General features: G+C 45.4%; 1 protein-coding gene across 2 annotated transcripts in view; it reads left to right on the top strand.

Annotated features, from left to right (window-relative positions):
- SCNN1B (sodium channel epithelial 1 subunit beta) overlaps positions 1-21454 on the top strand; it is an 87404-nt gene that overhangs the window by 33317 nt on the left and 32633 nt on the right. The window contains exons 2-3 of one of the 2 annotated variants that reach the window (XM_033217756.1): positions 7921-8044; positions 18995-19313. In XM_033217756.1, the coding sequence (XP_033073647.1) occupies positions 19003-19313 (311 nt within the window). In that variant the 5' untranslated portion in view covers positions 7921-8044; positions 18995-19002. The remainder of the gene's footprint in view (positions 1-7920; positions 8045-18994; positions 19314-21454) is intronic. The other variant, XM_033217755.1, reaches the window with a different exon arrangement.

The raw sequence follows: 21454 nt of genomic DNA, 5'->3' as shown, positions 1-21454 counted from the left end.
AAACCCACAAGGCCAAAGTCAGCAACACAGAGATGTTTTGTGTGGGGGTGGGTTTTTGTTTGTTTGTGATAAGGTGTGCTGAGCTCTGAGGAATGGGATCTCTCGTCTTTTTGTTTTTTGGGTTGTTTTTAGAGACAGGGTCCTGCTCTATTGCCCACGCTAGATTGCAGTGGTGCAATCACAGCTCACTGCAGCCTCAATCTCTTGGGCTCAGATGATCCTCCCAGTTCAGCCTCCTGAGCAGCTGGGACCACAGGCACATGCCACCATGCCCAGCTCTTTTTTTTTTTTTTTTTTTATGTGAACTTTCACTCTCTTGCCCAGGCTGGAGTGCAGTGGCGTGATCTCGACTCACTGCAACCTCTGCCTCCTGAGATCAAGCGATTCTCCTGCCTCAGCCTCCCGAGAAGCTGGGATTACAGGTGCCCACCACCATGCCTAGCTAGTTTTTTGTATATTTAGTCAAGACAAGGTTTCACCATGTTGATCAGGCTGGTCTTGAACTCTTGACTTCAGGTAATCCACCCGCCTCGGCCTCCCAAAGTGCTGGAATTACAGGAGTGAAGCACAGCACCCGGCCTCATTTTTTGTTTTTTGTAGAGACGGGATCTCACTATGTTGCCGGGCTGATCTCGAACTCCTAAGCTCAAGTGATCCTCCTGCTTCGGCCTCCCATGGTGCTAGGATTACAGGCATGAGCCACCATGCCTGGCAGAGATGTTTTTTGTCTCCTAGGCTCCCTGTAATCCCACAGATAGGCATTGCCAGGGCCAGGGCACCTGCTGACATGGTGAGGATTCCATCCTAGTGGGGTGACCTCAGTCTCACGGGTCTTCCTTCATAGGAGCCAAGTGTAGGAAGTGACCTTGTTGGCTGGGTGCGGTGGCTCATGCCTGTAATCTCAGCACTTTGGGAGGCCGAGGCAGTAGATTACGAGGTCAGGAGTTCAAGACCAGCCTGGCCAAAATGGCGAAACCCTGTCTCTACTAAAAATACAAAAACAGCTGGACGTGGCTGCAGGTGCCTGTAATCCCAGCTACTCGGGAGGTCGAGGCAGGAGAATCACTTGAACCCGGGGGGCAGAGGTTGCAGTGAGCTGAGATCGCCCCGGTGCATTCCAGCCTGGGCAACAGAGTAAGATTTGGTCTCAAAATAAAAAAAGAAAAAGAAAGAAAGTGGCCTTATTACTGAAGCATAGATGGCCACCAGGGCCAGGCAGGCTGGGTTTAGGTGCAGCTGTTTGCAATTGCTGTCTGGGAAAGCCAGCTGCCAGCCATTGGGGAATCTGGGACAACTAGAGACCTTGGGGAGTGTGGGATTTCGCTGCCAGGGAGTGACGCAGTCCCACGAGAAGCAGAGCCTGGAGACCTCTTCTCCGCGTGGCCATTTCTCTGTGAATGACAGCTCCAACCACCCATGGGAAACACCCAGGGCCATTTTGAATAATTCTACACCTTCCATAAAATGTTAATAACAAGAATAATAATTTTAAAAAATAACAATAGTTGCCATTTATGAACACTTACTTTGTGACAGGCACTGTGCAAACTGCTTCCCATGCCTTATCTTATTGAATCCTGACAACAACCTAGAAGGCACAGGTACTACTATTCCCATTTGCAGATTGTAAAACTAAGGCTCATGGCTGGATGCAATGGCTTGCACCTGTAATCCCAGCACTTTGGGAGGTCAAGGTGGGGGGATTGCTTGAGCCCAGGAGTTTGAGACCAGCCTGGGCAATACAGCAAGACCCCATCTCTAATTTAAAAATTAAATTAAGTTAAAATTTAAAAATAAAGACTCAGAGACCAACCTTTTATGTCATGGATTAAGCCCCTTTCTTAAGGAGATGGCAGAACCAGACCCTAACTGGGGCCTAATTCCCAAACCCTACCCTGTTTGCCCTCGAATGGGAATGCTAGCCACATCCAGGTCCTTAACGCCCAGATGGGCTGTGCTTGCCTGCGGTGTGGATGGGAATGACTCATTACCATGTAAGGGTGCTCCCTGCCCCACAGAATGAGAGGGTGACTCTGCCATTGCCACACCATGGAATGAAACTGTGGGACAGCCACCAACATGCCCCCAATAGCGTGCACAGCCACATCCCCCAGACACCACCCAACACGTGGGGCGGCGACCCCAGAGGACATCTCCACATGGTGTGGGAGTGTGGCCACCACCTCGACACTGCCTTACCGTGAACCTCCGTGACCCACCCCGGAGAACTCAGAGTTGACCTCAGCGTGACATTGCTGTAAAATCTTAACATTTCAGGGCTGGAATGAATGATAAAGTGTTTCTAAACCAGTGCTTTCTAGCCTTTTTCGAGTCATGGAGTATATACGTGCATACTGTATGCACAGAATTCACACTACAGGAAAGAGACAAGGTAGCACGTGACCAGTGGCAGAGGAGGGCAGGCAGTGGGGGACAGGGGTGCTCCAGCCGCCCAGAGGTCTAGAACGTCAACACCTCAGCTCACCTGAAACCCTGAGGCACACCCGTCCAGACTGCCCTAGTCCTGCCTTAACCTGCAGCAGTTGTTCTTCCTTGCTTTGCTTCCACAGTTCCTGTGGTGCAGCTGTTTGCACTCCATCCACTCCTCTGCAACCTCCTCATTATGAGTGGTGAAGGTGTTTCCCATTTGAGAGTATTACGATGTTGCAATCAACATCCTTAAACTGTGCACACGTGCGTGCATGCACTAACGCACACTTACTACATGAAGGGGAACTGTGGAGTCATGGGTTGTCACATGTTAAATGTAGTAGGGACTGCCAGATTGCTGTCCAAATGACTGCACCAATTTCAACCCTATCAGCACATAAATGTGTTTTTTTCCCCAGAGCTCGGCCCATACTTAGTATTACGGAACAGTTCAATCTTTGCAAATCTAATCACTGCTATACAAATTTTTTGGATCTAATTCCAATCAGTCCACATTTAAAATTTTAATTGCTCTTTTCAATTTTTTTTTCCTCTTTCCTGTGGACATGTAAGCTACACAAAGGCAGGGATTCATTGCCTGTTTTGTTCACTGATAAATGCCCAGCACCTAGAATGGTGCGGAGTACACAATGGATATTAATCAATATTTGCTGACTGAATAAATAGATTAAACATTGATAGGCTGCAGAATTCAAAAGGTGCAAAAGGAGTAAATAATTGTTTTATGTCTCCTGTTCTGCCTGTTCCCCCAGTCACTTAGTTCCTTTCTTGAGGGCAACTCATATTACTACTTTCTTGTGTGACCTGGTAGAAGGACTACACAGACACAAGCAAATAGCTCTATGTTGCCTAAGCTGGCCTCAAACTTGTGGGCTCAAAGATCCTCCTGCCTCAGCCTCCCAAAGTGCTGGGATTACAGGAGTGAGCCACCGTGCCAGCCTGCCTGTATTGTTATTATTATTTTTTTAGACGGAGTCTCTCTCTGTCGCCCAGTCCGGAGGGCGGGCTCGGCTCACTGCAACCTCCGCTTCCTGGGTTCAAGCGATTCTCCTGCCTCAGCCTCCCAATAGCTGGGATTACAGTTGTATGCCATCATGCCCAGCTAATATTTTTATTTTTAGTGGAGACAGGGTTTTGCCATGTTGGCCAGACTAGTCTCGAACTCCTGACCTCAGGTGATCCACCTGCCTCAGCCTCCCAAAGTGCTAGGATTACAGGCGTAAGCCACCATGCCCAGCCTGTATATATATATTTTTTAACATAAATGCATGTGGGCTTCATATACTGTTCTACCCTTTCTTTGCTCTCACTTAACTATATATGTTGACAACATCCACTGTCTCTGATCAGCTCAAATAAGACCTTTATGTCTCCCCCTCTTAGAGGGTTGTGGAGGAAGCCACTTTTCCTATTGTTTCCATTAGTCATGCTGAGTTTGGCTTTCTGGGAGCACCCGTAGATGTCAGGGAACCACAGCATTGGGCAAAGGAGATTCATAGGTACACATGGAAGACACGGCCAGCTGCATTGCTCCACTTCACATTTCCCCAGCACCCACCAGAACAGGTACAAGGTGTCAGGTGTCCCGTCTGAGCGAGTAGGTGAGAGGTGGCCGGAAGCCAGGTAATCTGGTTTCTATTTTCAGACCTGCCCATTGACTCACCATGACCGTGGGTAAGTCCCTCTGAGTCCCTCTGTGCTCTCAGTTCTCTGTGTAATGGGCATAATTATGCCTATCCCAATATACTTAAAAGAACTGCATGAAGCCACACCAGGAAATGCCTTGAAAGAGAACGTATGTCCTTGGACCATTACATGCTTCAGCCTGTAAAAGACAATTAACAGGGCATTTCCCAAAGGGTGGTAAACAAGATGAATTTTTTTTTTTTTTTTTTTTTTTGAGACGGAGTCTCGCTCTGTCGCCGGGCTGGAGTGCAGTGGCCGCATCTCAGCTCACTGCAAGCTCCGCCTCCCGGATTCACGCCATTCTCCTGCCTCAGCCTCCCGAGTAGCTGGGACTACAGGCGCCCGCCACCTCGCCCGGCTAGTTTTTTGTATTTTTTAGTAGAGACGGGGTTTCACCGTGTTAGCCAGGATGGTCTCGATCTCCTGACCTTGTGATCCACCCGCCTTGGCCTCCCAAAGTGCTGGGATTACAGGCTTGAGCCACCGCGCCCAGCCGATTTTTTTTTTAATGATTCTCACAGGAACCTTTTTCTGAATAGTTAAGAAGGTATGTTAATGTGCATTAAGAAAAAATGGCTCAGCACATCAAACCTGTTATTTCATAGGTGTAATATGGCTTTGAATTCATAGTAGTGCCTAGGAGGAAGTTGAGTTTATTTTAGCCAAAAATAAAAAAGTGAGATGATGTGGTGTTATCTATTAAGTAAATAATGATACAAGTGCTACACGGATTTAGCAAAAATTGCAAAAGTGGTATACAAATGATCAATGCTTAGAAAAACTTCGAATTAGCAGGTAGTTAGAGGGAAATAACAAAATCAAGTTTATAAGTATTTATATGAAATACCCATTTGAAATATTTCTTTTTACTATTTATTATATTTTTAGACAGTGTCTTGCTCTGTCACCCAGGCTAAACTTGCAATGATACCATCATAGCTCATTGCAACCTCCAATTCCTGGGCTCGAGCAATCCTCCCACCTCAGCATCCCCAGTAGCTGAGACCACAGGCACATGCCACCACACTCAGCTAATTTTGTAGATGTTTTGTAGAGGTGGGGCTCTTAATATGTTACCTGGGCTGGTTTCAAACTCCTGGTCTCCAGGGATCCTCCTGCTTCAGTCTCCCAAAGCACTGGGATTACAGGCATGAGCCACCACATGTGGCCAGGTTTCCTTTCCTTTTCTGTCTCTTCTCTTCTCTTCTCTTCTTTCTTCCTTCTTTTTTTTGGGGGGGGAGGGGATGGGGTTTCATTCTTGTCTTCCAGGCTGGAGTGCAGTGGTGTGATCTCGGCTCACTGCAACCTCCGCCTCCCTACCGGGTTCAAGTGATTCTCCTGCCTCAGCCTCCAAATAGCTAGAATTACAGGCACCCATCATCATGCCCGGCTAATTTTTATATTTTTAGTAGAGACAGGGTTTCACCATGTTGGCCAGGCTGGTCTCGAACTCCTAACCTCAGGTGATCAACCTGCCTCAGCCTCCCAAAGTGCTGGAAGATTACAGGCTTGAGCCGCTGTGCTCGGCCCCAGGTTTCCTCTTATTTAGTGCAAATATATATCACATAGTAAATCAGAGATCTGCAAAAATTTTTAAAGTACCAGATGGTTAATATTTAAACATTTAAAACATATAGGCCAGGCACAGTGGCTCATACCTGTAATCTCAGCACTTTGGGAGGCCAAGGCAGGAGAATCACTTGAACCCAGGAGTTCAAGACCAGCTGGGCAACATGGCAAAACCCCATTTCTACCAAAATAAAAATAAAAATAACAAAAATTAGCCAGGCATGGTGGCACGCACCTGTAGTCCCAGCTACTTAGGAGGCTGAGGTGGGAGGATAGCTGGAGTCCAGAAGGTTGAGGCTGCAGTGAGCTGTGATTGTGCCACTGCACTTCAGCCTGGATGACAGACTGAGACCCTGTGTCAAAAATAATAATAAAAATAAAAATAAAAAAGAGAAAGGCTCATTTTATACATTTCCTACACCAAAGCTGGTAGCAACCATTTTTCTAAGAAGCCCTGGTTCTTTTAGTCAAGAATGGTATTTAGAGACCAAAATCTTGGTGCTGGAAATGCACATAATCTTTGAATTTATAAATAGAAATTGTGTCCAAGTTATGCCCTGGCTTCTCTAGAGATCCTGACAGCTCCCCTAAAACTCTTCTTCACTTTTTCTGGCCTGGACACTAAACCTCACCTGTGGCTCCTACACCTGGCCAGGTGCTTGAGAATAAAGAGTCAGTCATGTCCTCTGGTTGCCTTCGCAGAGGCAGAAACATGTAAGATTTTTCAATAACCAGAGTCAAATCCACTTTCAGGTTAACCTTCAATTAACTTTAAAAATCCAGCTACCAGAAACCATATTCCCCCGTAATCTTGAATAATTGAGGTTTTGCTACAAAAATAAGTATAGGGGATTTTAATGAAAGAATCTGACCTGCAATTTACAGGAGTCACAAAGTCTGATGTCCACATGAGCCAGAGCAGCTAATGAAAACGAGTAAAGAGGGCTGGGTATAAGACAGCATGGAATGGGAAGAATCGGGGTGAACTGGGAACATGTTAGCCATCCAAGGAGAGCAGCTGCTAGTCAACTCTAGCAGAACATGGTCATGCGGGGACAACTGTCACATCTTCTGACTTTTCAAAAGATGAAGAAAATCCACATTTTAAAAAAATGCAAAATCTCACCATTTTGAAATGGCAATGGATTAAAGTCTTTTGTTAAAACTTTACTGAGATGTAATTTACATATAATAGAATGCATCCATTTTAAGTATATTGTTTGATGAGTTTTCACGAGTGTATGCATTTAATGAACCACCATCCCATTCAAGATCTAGAATATTTTCATCGTCTCCAAAAGGCTCCCTGTACAACTTTTAGTCAACCCAGCTCCCCCAAGGCCCAGATACTTACTGATCTGCTTTCTGTCACAATAGATTAATTCATCTTTTCTAGGGATTCATATAATGGAATTCTATAGTATGTATTCTTATGTGTTTAGCTTTTTACTCAACATATTTTTTATATACGTCCATGTTTTATGTATCAATAGTTGGTTCCCTTTTATTGTTGAATGGAATCCCATTATGGATATGCTGTAATTTATTTATTTCTTCCCCTGTTGGTGGACGTATGAATTGCTTCTAGGTAGGGGCTATTATGAATAAGCGAACATATATGTACAAGTCTGTGTGTGAACGTATGTTTTTCTCCTGGATAAGTAGAAGTGGAATTGCTGGGTCATATGATAAGTGTCCATTTAACTTTTTTTTTTAAATATAGAGACAGGGTCTTACTATGTTACCAAGGCTAGCCTCAAACTCCCGGGCTCAAGAAATCCTCCTGGCTTGGCCTCTGAAAGTGCTGGGATTACAGGCATGAGCCACTGCACCTGGCCTCCTTAACTTTATTATTATTATTATTATTTTGAGATGGAGTCTCACTCTGTCACCCAGGCTGGAGTTCAATGGCACGATCTCGGCTCACTGCAACCTCCACCTCCTGGTTCAAGCGATTCTCCTGTCTCAGCCTCCCAACTAGCTGGGATTACAGGCATGTGGCACCACTCCCAGCTAATTTTTTTGTGTTTTAGTAGAGACAGGGTTTCACCATGTTGGCCACAGGGTCTCAAACTCCTGATGTCAAGTGATCCACCCACCTTGACCTCCCAAAGTGCTGGGATTATAGGTGTGAGCCACCACGTCCGGCAACTTTATAAGAAACTATATCAAACTGCCTTCCAAAGTGACTGTACCATTTTGCATTCCAACCAGCTGTGTAGGAGAATTCCGGTTGCTACATATCCTCACCAACACTAGATACTACCAGTCCTTCTAGTGGGTGTGAAGTGATATCTCATCGTGGTTTTGATCCGCATTTCTCCAGTGACTAATGATGGTGAGCATTTTTTCATGTGCTTGTGGGCCATTCATATTTCCTCTTTTATGTTGTCTATTCAAATCATTGGCCCTTTTTTTTGCTGAACTGTTTGTTGTATTATTTAGTTGTAAGAGTTCTTTATATATCCTGCATAGAAATTCTTTGTCAGACATGTATTTCAAGTATTTTCTCCCAGGAGCTTGCTGTCTCATTCTCTCAACTATGTCTTTTGAAAAGCAGATTTTAATTCTAATAAAGTACAATTTATAAGTTTTTTATGATTCATGATTTTAGTGTCCTATCTGAAGATCTTTGCATATCCTAAGGTTCCACAGATTTTCTTCTATGCTTTCTTCTGGGTGTTTTATAGTTTATTAGGTCTATGAACCATTTGAAGTTAGTTTTTGCATATAGTGTGGGGTAGGAGTTAAGATTCCCTTCAAAAAAATATGGACAACTATTTGTTTAAGCATTTTTTGTTGAAAAAAATTACACTTTTTTTTTTTTTTTTTTACATTTTAATCTTTCTTTTAAATAGAGACAAGCTCTCACTGTGTCGCCCAGGCTGGTCTCAAACTCCTGGGCTCAAGTGATCCCAGTACTTTGTTGGCCCAAAGAACTGGAAGTACAGGTGTGAGCCACCGTGCCCGGCCAAGACTACACTTTCTTCATTGAATTACCTTGGCAAATTTGTAGGTCTATCAGAGCTCCCTAATCCAATGATCAGTAGATCTATCATTACAGCAATACCACACTGTCCTGATAAATGCAACTTACAGTAAGTGTTGATATCACATAGAAATGTCTTTCAACTTGTTTTTATTCTTCGTTAAGTTTTTAAAAATTTTGTTTTGACATGTGTATGTGTGTGCATGTGTACACATGCATGTGTGTCTGATTCTGTTTTGTTTTTGCTGTTTTAGCTCTTTTGCTTTTCCACATAAATTTTAGAATCAGTTTGTCAATGTCTACAAAAATTCTACTGGGATTTTGGTTGAAATTGAGTAGACTCTAGAGATTAGGAGTGAGTTGACTCTAGAGGTTAACTGACATCTTAACAATATTGAGTCTTCTAATCCATGAGCATGGTATAGCTCTCCATTTATTTCAACTTTCTTTTCATTGAAATGCTTAAAAATCAGACAAAGTAAAGGCGTAAGCCCGGGAGGCGGAGCTTGCAGTGAGCCGAGATCCAGTCACTGCACTCCAGCCTGGGAGACAGAGCGAGACTCCGCCTCAAAAAAAAAAAAGAAAGAAAAAGAAAAAAATCAGACAAAGTGCCAAGACAATTAAATGGGAGAAAGAATAGTCTGGGCGCTGGGACAAGCGGATATCTACATGAAAAACAATGAAGTTGGATTCCTATCTCACACTACATACATAAATTAATTCAAAATGAATCAAAGACCTAAATATAGAGCTGGAATTATAAAGTCCTTAGAGTAAAACATAGAAACAAATCTTCAGGACCTTGGATTAGGCAATAGAGTCTTAGATATGAAACCAAAGCACACACACACAAAAAAGAAATATAGACAAATTTGGCATCATCAAACTTAAAAACTTTTGTTCTTCAAAGGACACCACCATCAAGAAAATAAAAAGACCACACACGGAGAAGGAAAGAAAATGTTTGCAAGTCCCGCCTGATAAGGGACTTGTGTACAGAATATATAAATAACTCTTGCAACTCAGTAGTAAAAAGATAAATAGCCCAGTTAAAAAATGGTGAAGGATCTGAATAGACATTTCTCCAAAGAAGATATAGTGGCCATATAGTGGATCTAATGGCCAGTATATAAGCCTATGAGAAGATGTTCAACATCATTAGCTATCAGGAAAATGCAAATTGAAACCAACGTAAGATATCACTTTACACCCCACTAAGGTAGCTGTAATAATTTTTTAAAAATGGATAATAAGTTTTGGAGAGGATATGGAGAAATTAGAACCCTTATACAATGGGTGAAATTGTTAAGTAGTGTAGCCATTTTGGAAAACAGTCTTGCAATTCCTCAAAACATTAAACACAGAATTACCATCAGACCCAGGTCAGGAGTTCAAGACCACTCCTAGGTATATACCCAAGAGAAATGAAACCTATTTCTACACAAAACGTATACATGATCATTCATAGCAGTATTATCATAACAGCCAAAAAGTAAAAACAACTAAACTGTCCATCAACTGATGAATGGATAAATAAAATGTAGTCTCAACATAATATGGGATATTATTTAGCAATAGAAAGAAATGAAGCACTAATGCATGCTGCAACATACCTTGAAAACACACTAAGTAAAAGAAGCCAGTCAGAAAAGACCACATATTGTGAAATCCCATTTTTTGTCTGTTTGTTGAGACTGAGTTTCACTCTTGTCACCCAGGCTGGAGTTCAGTGGCACGATCTCTGCTCACTGCAAACTCTGCCTCCCGAGATCAAGCAATTCTCCTGCCTCGGCCTCCTGAGTAGCAGGGATTTCAGGCATGTGCCACCACGCCCAGCTAATTTTGTATTTTTAGTAGAGACAGAGTTTCACCATGTTGGCCAGGCTGGCCTTGAACTCTTGACCTCAAGCGATCTGCCCACCTCACCCTCCCAAATTGCTGGAATTACAGGCATGAGCCACTGTGCCCAGCCTGCAATTTCACTTTTATTAGGAGTGTCCAATCTTTTGGCTTCCCTGAACCACATTGGAAGAAGAAGAATTGTCTTGGGCCACTCATAAAGTGGACTAACACTAACAGTAGCTGATGAGCTAAGGAAAAAAAATCTCATAGTGTTTTAAGAAAGTTTATGAATTTGTGTTGGGCCCCATTCAAAGCCATCCTGGGCTGCCTGTGGCCTGCGAGCCACAGGATAGAAAAGCTTGGTTTATACGAAACATCCAAAATAGGCAAATCTAGAGAGAAAGAGAATACATAAGTGGTTTCTGATGGGGAGGAGGAGGGTGGAGAGAGGAATGAGAAACAACTCCTAATGTGCATGGAGTTTTCTTTAGGGGAAATAAAGATGTTTTAAAATTGATTGTGATGATAGTTGAACAATGTGAATATACTGAAATCCAGTGAATTCTACACTTTAAATGGATGGATTATATGACATGTGAACTATATCTCACTGAAACTGTTAATTAAAAGGAGGAACTGTGCTGGGCATGGTGGCTCACACCTATAATCCCAACACTTTGGGAGGCCAAGGCAGGAGGATTGCTTGAGCCCAGAAGTTTGAGACCAGCCCGGACAACATAGTGAGATCACCCTTCTCCCACCCCCACCATCCTTGTTTCTACAAAAAATAAAATAAATTAGCTAGGCATGGTGGTGTGCACCTGCGGTCCCAGTTACTCAGCAGGCCAAGGTGGGAGGATCACTTGAGTGTGGGAAGTCAAAGCTGCAGTGAACCATGATCTTGCCACAGCACTCCAGCCTGAGCAAACAAAAAGCAATACTGGGCCAGGCACGGTGGCTCACACCTGTAATAGCATTTTGGGAGGCTAAGGCGGGCGGATCACTAGAGGTCAGGAGTTGGAGACCAGCCTGGCCAACATGATGAAACCCCGTCTCTACTGAAAACACAAAAATTAGTTGGGCATGGTGGCACATACCTGTAATGCCAGCCACTGGGGAGCCTGAGGCAAGAGAATCGCTTGAACCCAGGAGACAGAAGTCCAGCCTGGACAACAGAGCAAGACTCTGTCTCAAAAAAAACCAAACAAACAAACAAAAAAAGCAATACTGTGCTAAGAACAACAAAGAAGTTTTGCACACCCCATACAGCTGATGAGTCAGCCTCTTGCAACCTCTCATTCAGAAGGGGGATGTTAAGAATTGGACATATGAATAGCATTTATGTGTCTTTTGTCAAAACAGTAAGTAGAGGCACACACAGAGCTGCGCTTCCAATTATCCACAAGGACCCTGGGCTATATGAGCCAATCTCAGGAAAAAAATTGCCCCTGAGAGTGAGCAGATGTTTTGTCTCATAAGAAAACTGAAACAGGGCCGGGCACAGTGGCTCACGCCTGTAATCCCAGCACTTTGGGAGGCTGAGGCGGGCAGATCACCTGAGGTTGGGAGTTTGAGACCAGCCTGACCAACATGGAGAAACCCCGTCTCTACTAATAATACAAAATTAGCTGGGCATGGTGGCGCACGCCTGTAACCCTAGCTACTCGGGAGGCTGAAGCAGGAGAATTGCTTGAATCCAGGAGGTGAAGGTTGCAGTGAGCCGAGATCGCACCATTGCACTGCAGCCTGGGCAACAAGAGCAAAACTCCGTCTCAAAAAAAAAAGAAAGAAAGAAAACTGAAATAGTTTCCCACATTTATTGTTTTTGCATTTACTACCAGGAACATTTGCCATGAGTTCAGGGCCAATGTATAGTCAGCAACCTGTGACACTGAAGCATGACAATTGGTGTGTCTCTTTCTGCATGCACACATGGACTCAGTCTCTACTTGACTTGTTTGGATTGGGTTAAACTGTATGCTGATGCAATCCCTTCTCCATAAACGGTGTATACATTCCAAACACAGACCATCTATCACCTTGGGGGTGAAATCTGACCAGAACATCATAAAGTTGTTTGCAGCACTTACTTTTATTTGGCTAATGACCCAAGGGGCCAGACTAGTTTGATGCTCAGCCAATACTCAACACACTTCCGCTATTTGCCTACCGTTGTAACAACTTTTCCTACGCGTAATACTGTTTACTTAAACATTTTTCTTTAAATCAATTTCCCTTTTTTTACTTAAGCGCATTTATGAACATAAAGCAAAAGTCAGTACCTCTTGTCATAAGTAGAAGGTGGCTCTTAAAAATAAGTAAAACGTTTTACTTATGTAAAACATTACATTTGTAAAACGTTTTACTTATGTAAAACATTACATATGTAAAACATTACATTTGTAAAACGTTTTACTTATGTAAAACATTACATTTGTAAAACGTTTTACTTATGTAAAACATTACATATGTAAAACATTACTTATGTAAAATATTTTACTTATGTAAAACATTACTTATGTGAAACATTCTGTGAAAACAGAGTGTTGCCCATTCTAACTAGATACTGTTGTCTGAGCCTGAGGCCTCATTGTTAAACCTGGAGATTAGAAGGGTTGGAGAGGTGTTAGGACCTGTTGGTACCAACCTGAGACTAAGAGGTGACAACGTGTTGGCGGCCCTCACTCTCAGCACCTCCTCAGCCTCGGCACCCACTCTGGCCACACTTGAGGGACCCTTCAGCCCACTGCTGCAGTGTGGGAGCCCCTCTCTGGGCTGGCCGAGGCCAGAGCCAGCCCCCTCTGCTTGCAGGGAGGTGTGGAGGGAGAGGTGCCTGTGGACGCCAGTGCGAGTTCCTGGTAGGCATGGACTGGGTAGGCCCCTCACTTGGAGCAGCCGGCCGGTGAGGGGCTTAGCACCCAGGCCAGCAGCTGCAGAGGGTGCACTGGGTCCCCCAGCAGTGCTGGCCCACGGGCGCTACACTCAAATCCTCGCCTGGCCTGAGCTGCCTCCCCACACCTCAGGGCTGGGGACTGCAGCCTGCCATGCCCGAGCCTTCCCCGTGCCATGGGCTGCTGTGCAGCCCAAGCTTCCTGGATAAGCACGGCCCCCTGCTCCATGGCGCCTGGTCAACCACCCAAGGGCTAAGCAGTGCCTACGGATGGCACGGGACTGGCAGACAGCTCCGCCTGTGGCCCTGTTGTGGCATCCACTAGGTGAAGCCAGCTGGGCTCCTGGGTCTAGTGGGGACTTGGAGAACTTTTATGTCTAGCTAAGGGATTGTAAATACACCAATCAGCACTCTGTTTCTAGCTCAAGGTTTGTAAATACACCAATCAGTACTCTGTATCTAGCTAATCTAGTGGGGACTTAGAGAACTTTTCTGACTAGAACTCTGTGTCTAGCTAAAGGATTGTAAACGCACCAATCAGCACTCCGTGTCCAGCTCAGGGATTGTAAACACACCAATCAGCACCCTGTCAAAATGGACCAATCAGTTATCTGTAAAATGGACCAATCAGCTCTCTGTAAAATAGACCAATCAGTTCTCTGTAAAGTGGACCAATCAGCAGGATGTGGTTGGGGTCAGATAAGGAAATAAAGCGGCCCAGAGACACAAGGAGGCAACCCCCTGGGGTTATCTTCTACATGCCTTGTTTTTTCACTCCTTGCAATAAATCTTGCGGCTGTTCACTCTTTGGATTCACACCTATACTTTATGAACTGTAACACTCACCACGAAGGTTTGCAGCTTCACTCCTGAAGTCAGCGAGACCATAAACCCACCAGAAAGAAGAAACTGCGGACACATGTGAACATCTGAAGGAACAAACTGGGGACACACCAACTTTAAGAGCTGTAATACTTACCGCGACTGTCCGTGGCTTCATTCTTGAAGTCAGCGAGACCAAGAACCCACCAATTCCGGACACAAGACTTTCTCCTTGACTAAATCAGAATAATTACATGAGAATAGAAAAAGGTAGACATTCTAGAGGCCCTTTGTTTCTTCTACCACTACCTATCGGAACTTAATGTGATGGTCACCTATGTGGCTTTGGGGGTGCTAGACTATACAAGGCAGATGAAGCCCTGGTTCTTTCCATATGTCTGGGTCATGGCAAACATTTAGTACTTTGATGTTGCTGTTGTAGTTGTTATTATAATAACTGTTACTACTTTATTATTTCAGAGCAGGGAATAGACCTTCTGGGGAAAGTTGGGAGTGGGGATGGGATAGTCCATGAACATTCTCTTTTTTTTTTTTTTTTTTTTGGAGACGGAGTCTCGCTCTGTCGCCCGGGCTGGAGTGCAGTGGCCGCATCTCAGCTCACTGCAAGCTCCGCCTCCCGGATTTACACCATTCTCCTGCCTCAGCCTCACGAGTAGCTGGGACTACAGGCGTCCGCCACCTCGCCCGGCTAGTTTTTTGTATTTTTTAGTAGAGACGAGGTTTCACAGTGTTAGCCAAGATGGTCTCGATCTCCTGACCTCGTGATCCGCCCGTCTCGGCCTCCCAAAGTGCTGGGATTACAGCTTGAGCCATCGCGCCGCGCCGGGCCGAACATCCGCTTAAAGGCATGGTGGCCTGAGCAGGCACGTAGAGTTTAATTCCTATCAGAATAGAATTGGAGGTGGGGCACAGTGGCTCATGTGAACCTGTAACCCAAGCAGTTTGGGAAGCCCAGGCGGGTGGATCGTTTGAGGCCAGGAGTTCGAGACCAGCCTGGGCAACATGGCGAAACCTTGTCTCTACTGAAAATACAAAAATTAGCTGGGCATGGTGACATGCGCCTGTAGTCCCAGCTACTGAGGTGGCTAAAGTGGGAGGATCACGTGAGCCCGGGAGGTGGAGGTTGCAGGGAGTCAAAATCATGCCACTGCATTTCAGCCTGGGTGACAAGAGCCTGTTGAGAGAGAAGAGAGGAGAGGCAGAAAAGAGAAGAGAGAGAGGGAAAAAAAAAGTTGGAGAAGAAAGCACTTCATGCTTTGGCCAAGACCCCTTTTGGGGAAGGAAGGTGAGAGATGTTACTGTGTCAGATAATTGGATCAGGAATGAACATGCTTGGGCAGGTTTAACATCTCTATTTAGATGTAAAGGTCTGACCTTCTACATCTGGATATTCGGTGGAGTGCCAGGCACTGTGCTGGGCCTTGTCAGGGATATAGAGCTGCTACCGTCAGGGGACTTTCGATCTCCTGGGAAAAGCCACAGGCACAAGAAACTAGAACACAGGGTAAAACGAGGGTCAATTTATTTTACTGTTAAGCTTCGTATAGGTGCAAATGTCAGGCATCCAATTTGAATATGCATAAGTAAGAAAGAAAATGTGTTGGTTCCCATATATGATGAGGCCAGGAATGAATGGCTTCAGGCATGGCTGGATCCAGGTGTTCAAATGGTGATGTCAGAAATTTCTCTCCATCTCAGTTTAGTAGGCTTAGTTAAAAGTGAGGTCTCTCCTTTAGTTATTCCAATATAAACTAATAGAATTGAGTCCTAATGTTCCAGTCTGGGTCACATGCACATCTCCTAGAGCTAAGAGGAGAGATGAGCCTGGCAACTCACACCAACTGAGATGAAGGGAACAGTGAGATACCTTCACCTGAAACATCAGAGCAAGGGGAAGAAGATGCTGGGCACATAGGAACTGCCCAGCATGGTGGCCCCAGAAGGGAAAGGCTCTCAGAACAGGGCGAGGGTCCAGCCTGGAGTCAGGAGAGCTTCATGGAGGAGGTGGCCTTTGGTCTGGACCTTGAAGATCAAATACAACAGGCCGGGCGCGGTGGCTCAAGCCTGTAATCCCAGCACTTTGGGAGGCCAAGACGGGCGGATCACGAGGTCAGGAGATCGAGACCATCCTGGCTAATACGGTGAAACCCCGTCTCTACTAAAAAATACAAAAAACTAGCCGGGCGACGAGGCGGGCGCCTGTAGTCCCAGCTACTCGGGAGGCTGAGACAGGAGAATGGCGTGAACCCGGGAGGCGGAGCTTGCAGTGAGCTGAGAGCCGGCCACTGCACTCCAGCCTGGGTGGCAGAGCAAGACTCCGTCTCAAAAAAAAAAAAAAAAAAAAAAAAAAAGAAGATCAAATACAACTGGGGCTCCAGGAATACAGCTGGGATGCTCCTGCTGCAGATTCCTGCTCTGTGTCCAGAAAGAAAGGAGGGGGAAGCAGGAATGTCCTTAGAAACCCCATGTGCTGTAACAAGTAACTGGTGGTCTTCACAAGAATCCTACCCCCTCATGCCTATGGGAAACAGAGTCTCAGAAAGCTCTGGCATTCCTCCTCCATGACCCATACCCTCCAACCTCAATGCTCTGGACACAACCTCACCCCGTTCTAATTCATATCCACAGAACACCTTTTTTTTCTTTTTTCTTTCTTTCTCCAAGGACTCTCAGACCTGGTCAGACCTCCATTTTCTAATAAAAATCGCTGACACTTAGGTGCCAGGCATGAATCCGCCCTCTCCATATTTCCATGCAGCCAGCCTCCATGACACCGTTGTCAGGCGGAAGCTGTAATTATCCCCATTTTATGGATGAGGAAACTGAAAGACAGGAGATTTGCTCAAAGTCACACAGCTAGAAAGCAGCAGTGCTGAGAGTCAAAGCCAGACATTTGCCAGGAGTTCGAGGTTGCAGTGAGCCATGATCATGCCGCTGCACTCCAGCCTGGGTGATAGAGTGAGACCCTGTCTCAAACAAACAAACAAAAAGCCAGAAAATTTGGTTACAGAATCCTTATTCTAAACCACCACCCTTTAATGCCTCTAGCATCTCGGCATGGAGTCCCAGTCTTTCCTGTCATGTTTCATAGCTCTGCATTTTTGATGGATTCTTTGCTTAACATCTGTCTTACCCACTGACAGCTAGTGACAATGGAAACTGGTATACTGAGGACTTGGTCTGTGCTAGGCTCAGTACATAGCACTTTTTGTTCATCCCCGAATTTCACCCTCTCAGCAATCCTTTAAGTTTGATGTAATTATTACAGTAAGTCTTCACTTAACATCGTTGATATGTCCTTGGGAACTACAACTCTAGGTGAAACGATGTATAGTGAAATCAATTTCACCATAGGCTAATTGATATCAACAAGAGTTAAGCTCCTAGGCCTATTTCTGGTCACAAAAAAAGTCACCAAATTTCTAAGTAAAGACCGAAATGCTGCTACTATTAAACATTGAAATAAATATGAGTTATACATACATTTAGGAAAGATTAAGACCGGGTGCGGAGGTTCACGCCTGTAATGCCAGCACTTTGGGATGCTGAGGTGGGGGGATCACTTGAGCTCAGGAGTTTGAGACCAGCTTGGGCAACATTGTGAAACCCAACTCTACTAAAAATACAAAAATTCGGCCCAGCACGGTGGCTCACGCCCAAAATCCCAGCACTTTGGGAGGCCGAGGCGGACAGATCATGAGGTCAGGAGATCGACACCATCCTGGCCAACATGGTGTACTAAAAATACAAAAATTAGCTGGGCGTGGTGACACGTGTCTATAGTCCCAGCTACTTGAGAGGCTGAGGCAGAAGAATCGCTTGAACCAGGGAGGCAGAGGTTGCAGTGATCCGAGATCACAACACTGCACTCCAGCCTGGTGACAGTCAGACTGTGTCTTAAAAAAAAAAAAAAACTTCACCGGTATGGTGGTGCATGCCTGTAATCCCAGCTACTTAGGAGGCTGAGGTGGGAGGATCACTTGAGCCTAAGAGGTAGAGATTGCAGTGAGCCATGATTGCACCACTGCACTCCAGCCTGGGTAAGAGTGTGAGACCCTATCTCAAAAAAGAAAAAGAAAGATTAATAAAAACAAGATCATTATTTACCCACTTATTCAGTTCAAGGTTATAGTGGCCAGAGCCTATCTCTGCAGCTCAGGCGGGAACCCATCCTAGGCAGGACACGTTCTATTGCAGAGCACTCACACACAGTCACAGTCACTCATCTGGCACCATGCAGACACATCATGGGGAGGACATGCAAACTCCATATAGACAGTGACCCTGGCTAGGAATCTACTTTCTTTTTCATCAACGTTGCAATGAAGCATTGAACAAAACGATGCCGTTTGAGGACTTGCTATACCACATTTTATGCACAGAGAACCTGAGTTGAGAGTTTAAGTCACTTGTTCACTAGGTTATGAACTCCCAAAGGGCAAAAAACCTTGTCCATTTTGCTCATTGAGTCCAGAAGGACCATTTGAGTGCCTGGCATATAGTAGGCATTCAATAAATGCATTTTGGTTGATTAGATGGATGGATTGATGATGGATAGCCAAAGGAAGGAAGAAAAGAAGGAAAAAAGGGAGGGAGGGAGGAAGGAAGGTAAAGAGGGAGGAAGAACGGGGATGTGCCGCCGCCCAGCTCCTGGACGTGACTGGGACATCGTCGCAGGCAAGACTGGTGTCCCAACTGATGTGCGTCCCCATGCCTCTCTGCAGGTGCCACCATGCACGTGAAGAAGTACCTGCTGAAGTGCCTGCACCGGCTACAGAAGGGCCCCGGCTACACGTACAAGGAGCTGCTGGTGTGGTACTGCGATAACACCAACACCCATGGCCCCAAGCGTATCATCTGCGAGGGGCCCAAGAAGAAAGCCATGTGGTTCCTGCTCACCCTGCTCTTCACTGCTCTCGTCTGCTGGCAGTGGGGCAACTTCATCAGGACCTACTTGAGCTGGGAGGTCAGCGTCTCCCTCTCCGTAGGCTTCAAGACCATGGACTTCCCCGCCGTCACCATCTGCAATGCTAGCCCCTTCAAGTAGGTGGCCCCTGAGCACACAGCTGGCCTCAGCAGACGGGTGGTTCCCTTTCTCTCTTTTGTTCCCTGCCACTTTTCCTTTCCTTCCTTTCCTTTCTTCTCTTTTCTCTCCTTCTCTTTCTTTCTCCCCTTTCTTCCTTCCTTCCCCTCTTTATTACTTTTCCTTCCTTCCTTTCTCTTCCTTATTCTTTTTTTCTTTTCTTTCTTTCCTTCCTTCATTCTCTTTCTCCTCCTCTCTGTCTTTCCATTTGCTTTCATCCTTTTGCAGCAACTAAGATTCAAACTTCATAAACTTTTGGCCAGGTGCAGTGGCCTGTAATAACAACACTTTGAGAGGCCAAGACAGAAGGATCCCTTGAGGCCAGGAGTTGGAGAACAGCCTGGGCAACATAGCAAGATCCCACTTCTAAAAAAAATAAATAATTTTTTTTTTAAGTAGCCAGACGTGGTGGCACATGCCTGTGGTCTGAGTTGCTTAGGAACCAGAGGTGGGAGAATTAGTTGAGCCCAGGAGCTCGAAGCTGCAGTGGGCTGAGAAGGCGCCACTTGAGTTTCAAGTCAAGGCTAATAAAATATAATTAATTAAAAATAAAAACAAGAAGATGCCACTGCACTCCAACCTGGGTAACAGAGCCAGATCCTATCTCTTAAAAATAAAAAATCGTAAGTTTCCTAAGCTTAGAGAGAACCTTGGGCACCCTCTGGTCAGGCAGGCCAGTGCCTATTTATCAATTCCACATGTGTTTGTGGAGCACCTACTACGTGCCAGGCACTGTTCTAGGCAACACAAATACAGCAGTGAACAAAACAGAGTCCTTGTCCTCTTCACAGCCTGCCAGAGAAAACAGGCCCCACAGAGTTGTCCTCACAAATATCGAATTCATTATCATTATGATGATAAAAAATAAAACAACTCAGCTGGGCACCATGGCTCACACTTATAATCCTAGCACTTTGAGAGGACGAGGTGGGTAGATCACTTGAGGTCAGGAGTTCGAGACCAATCTGGCCACCATGGTGAAACCTCATCTCTACTAAAAATACTGTAATCTCAGGCACTTAGGAGACTGAGGCACGAGAATTGCTTGACTCCGAGAGGCAGAGGTTGTATTAAGCTGAGATGACATCACTGCACTCCAGCCTGGGCAACAGAACGAGACCCTGTCTCAAAAATTAAATAAATAAATAAATAAATAAATAAATAACAACTCTTCAACAAATGCTTATGATATGCCAGGCACTGTGTTCAGTGTTCTTTGGGTAATTGATGTCATTCTAATCCACACAAGCACCCTAGGATTGGGAACTCCTGTCGCAGCCCCAGTTTACAGGTGAGGAGATGGAGGTTCGGAGAAGTGAGCTTGCCTGGAGACACACAGTGGACGTCTGTGGGATTTGAACCCAGGCCAGACGTGATCCCAGAGCTGCTACTTTTTAACCATTCTTCCAGGTTGCCTGTTCTCCGCTGGATAGCAAGGCCTGTGAAGGGGACACATGAGGAGACCCAACCTAGTCAGGGTTGTGGAGAGACAGGGAATCAGTCCAAAAACAAACAAACAAAAAAACAAAACAAAATAAAGTGCCCTAAGGAATGAGTAGAAGTTGGCCAGATAGAGCGAAGAGAGTGCCCCCAGTGGTGGACACGGCAGGTGCAGCTAGTGAGAAACGGTGCATTCGGCTGGGCGCGGTGGCTCAAGCCTGTAATCCCAGCACTTTGGGAGGCCGAGACGGGCGGATCAAGAGGTCAGGAGATCGAGACCATCCTGGCTAATACGGTGAAACCCTGTCTCTACTTAAAAAAAAAATACAAAAAACTAGCCGGGCGACGAGGTGGGCGCCTGTAGTCCCAGCTACTCGGGAGGCTGAGGCAGGAGAATGGCGTAAACCCGGGAGGCGGAGCTTGCAGTGAGCTGAGATCCGGCCACTGCACTCCAGCCTGGGTGGCAGAGCAAGACTCCGTCTCAAAAAAAAAAAAAAAAAAAAGAGAAACGGTGCATTCAAGGAACTGAAAGAAGGGCTGAGTCACAGAAAACATTTTTATCCAAAGAGAGTCCTGACCAGGTACAGTGGCTCACGCCTATAATCCCAGCATTTTGGGAGGCCAAGGTGGGTGGATCATCTGAGGTCAGGAGTTCGAGACC

The sequence above is a fragment of the Trachypithecus francoisi genome, unplaced genomic scaffold (assembly GCF_009764315.1).
Source record: "Trachypithecus francoisi isolate TF-2019V2 unplaced genomic scaffold, Tfra_2.0 Lachesis_group10, whole genome shotgun sequence".
Taxonomy (NCBI): domain Eukaryota; kingdom Metazoa; phylum Chordata; class Mammalia; order Primates; family Cercopithecidae; genus Trachypithecus; species Trachypithecus francoisi.
This window is presented reverse-complemented; position numbering and strand designations above follow the sequence as displayed.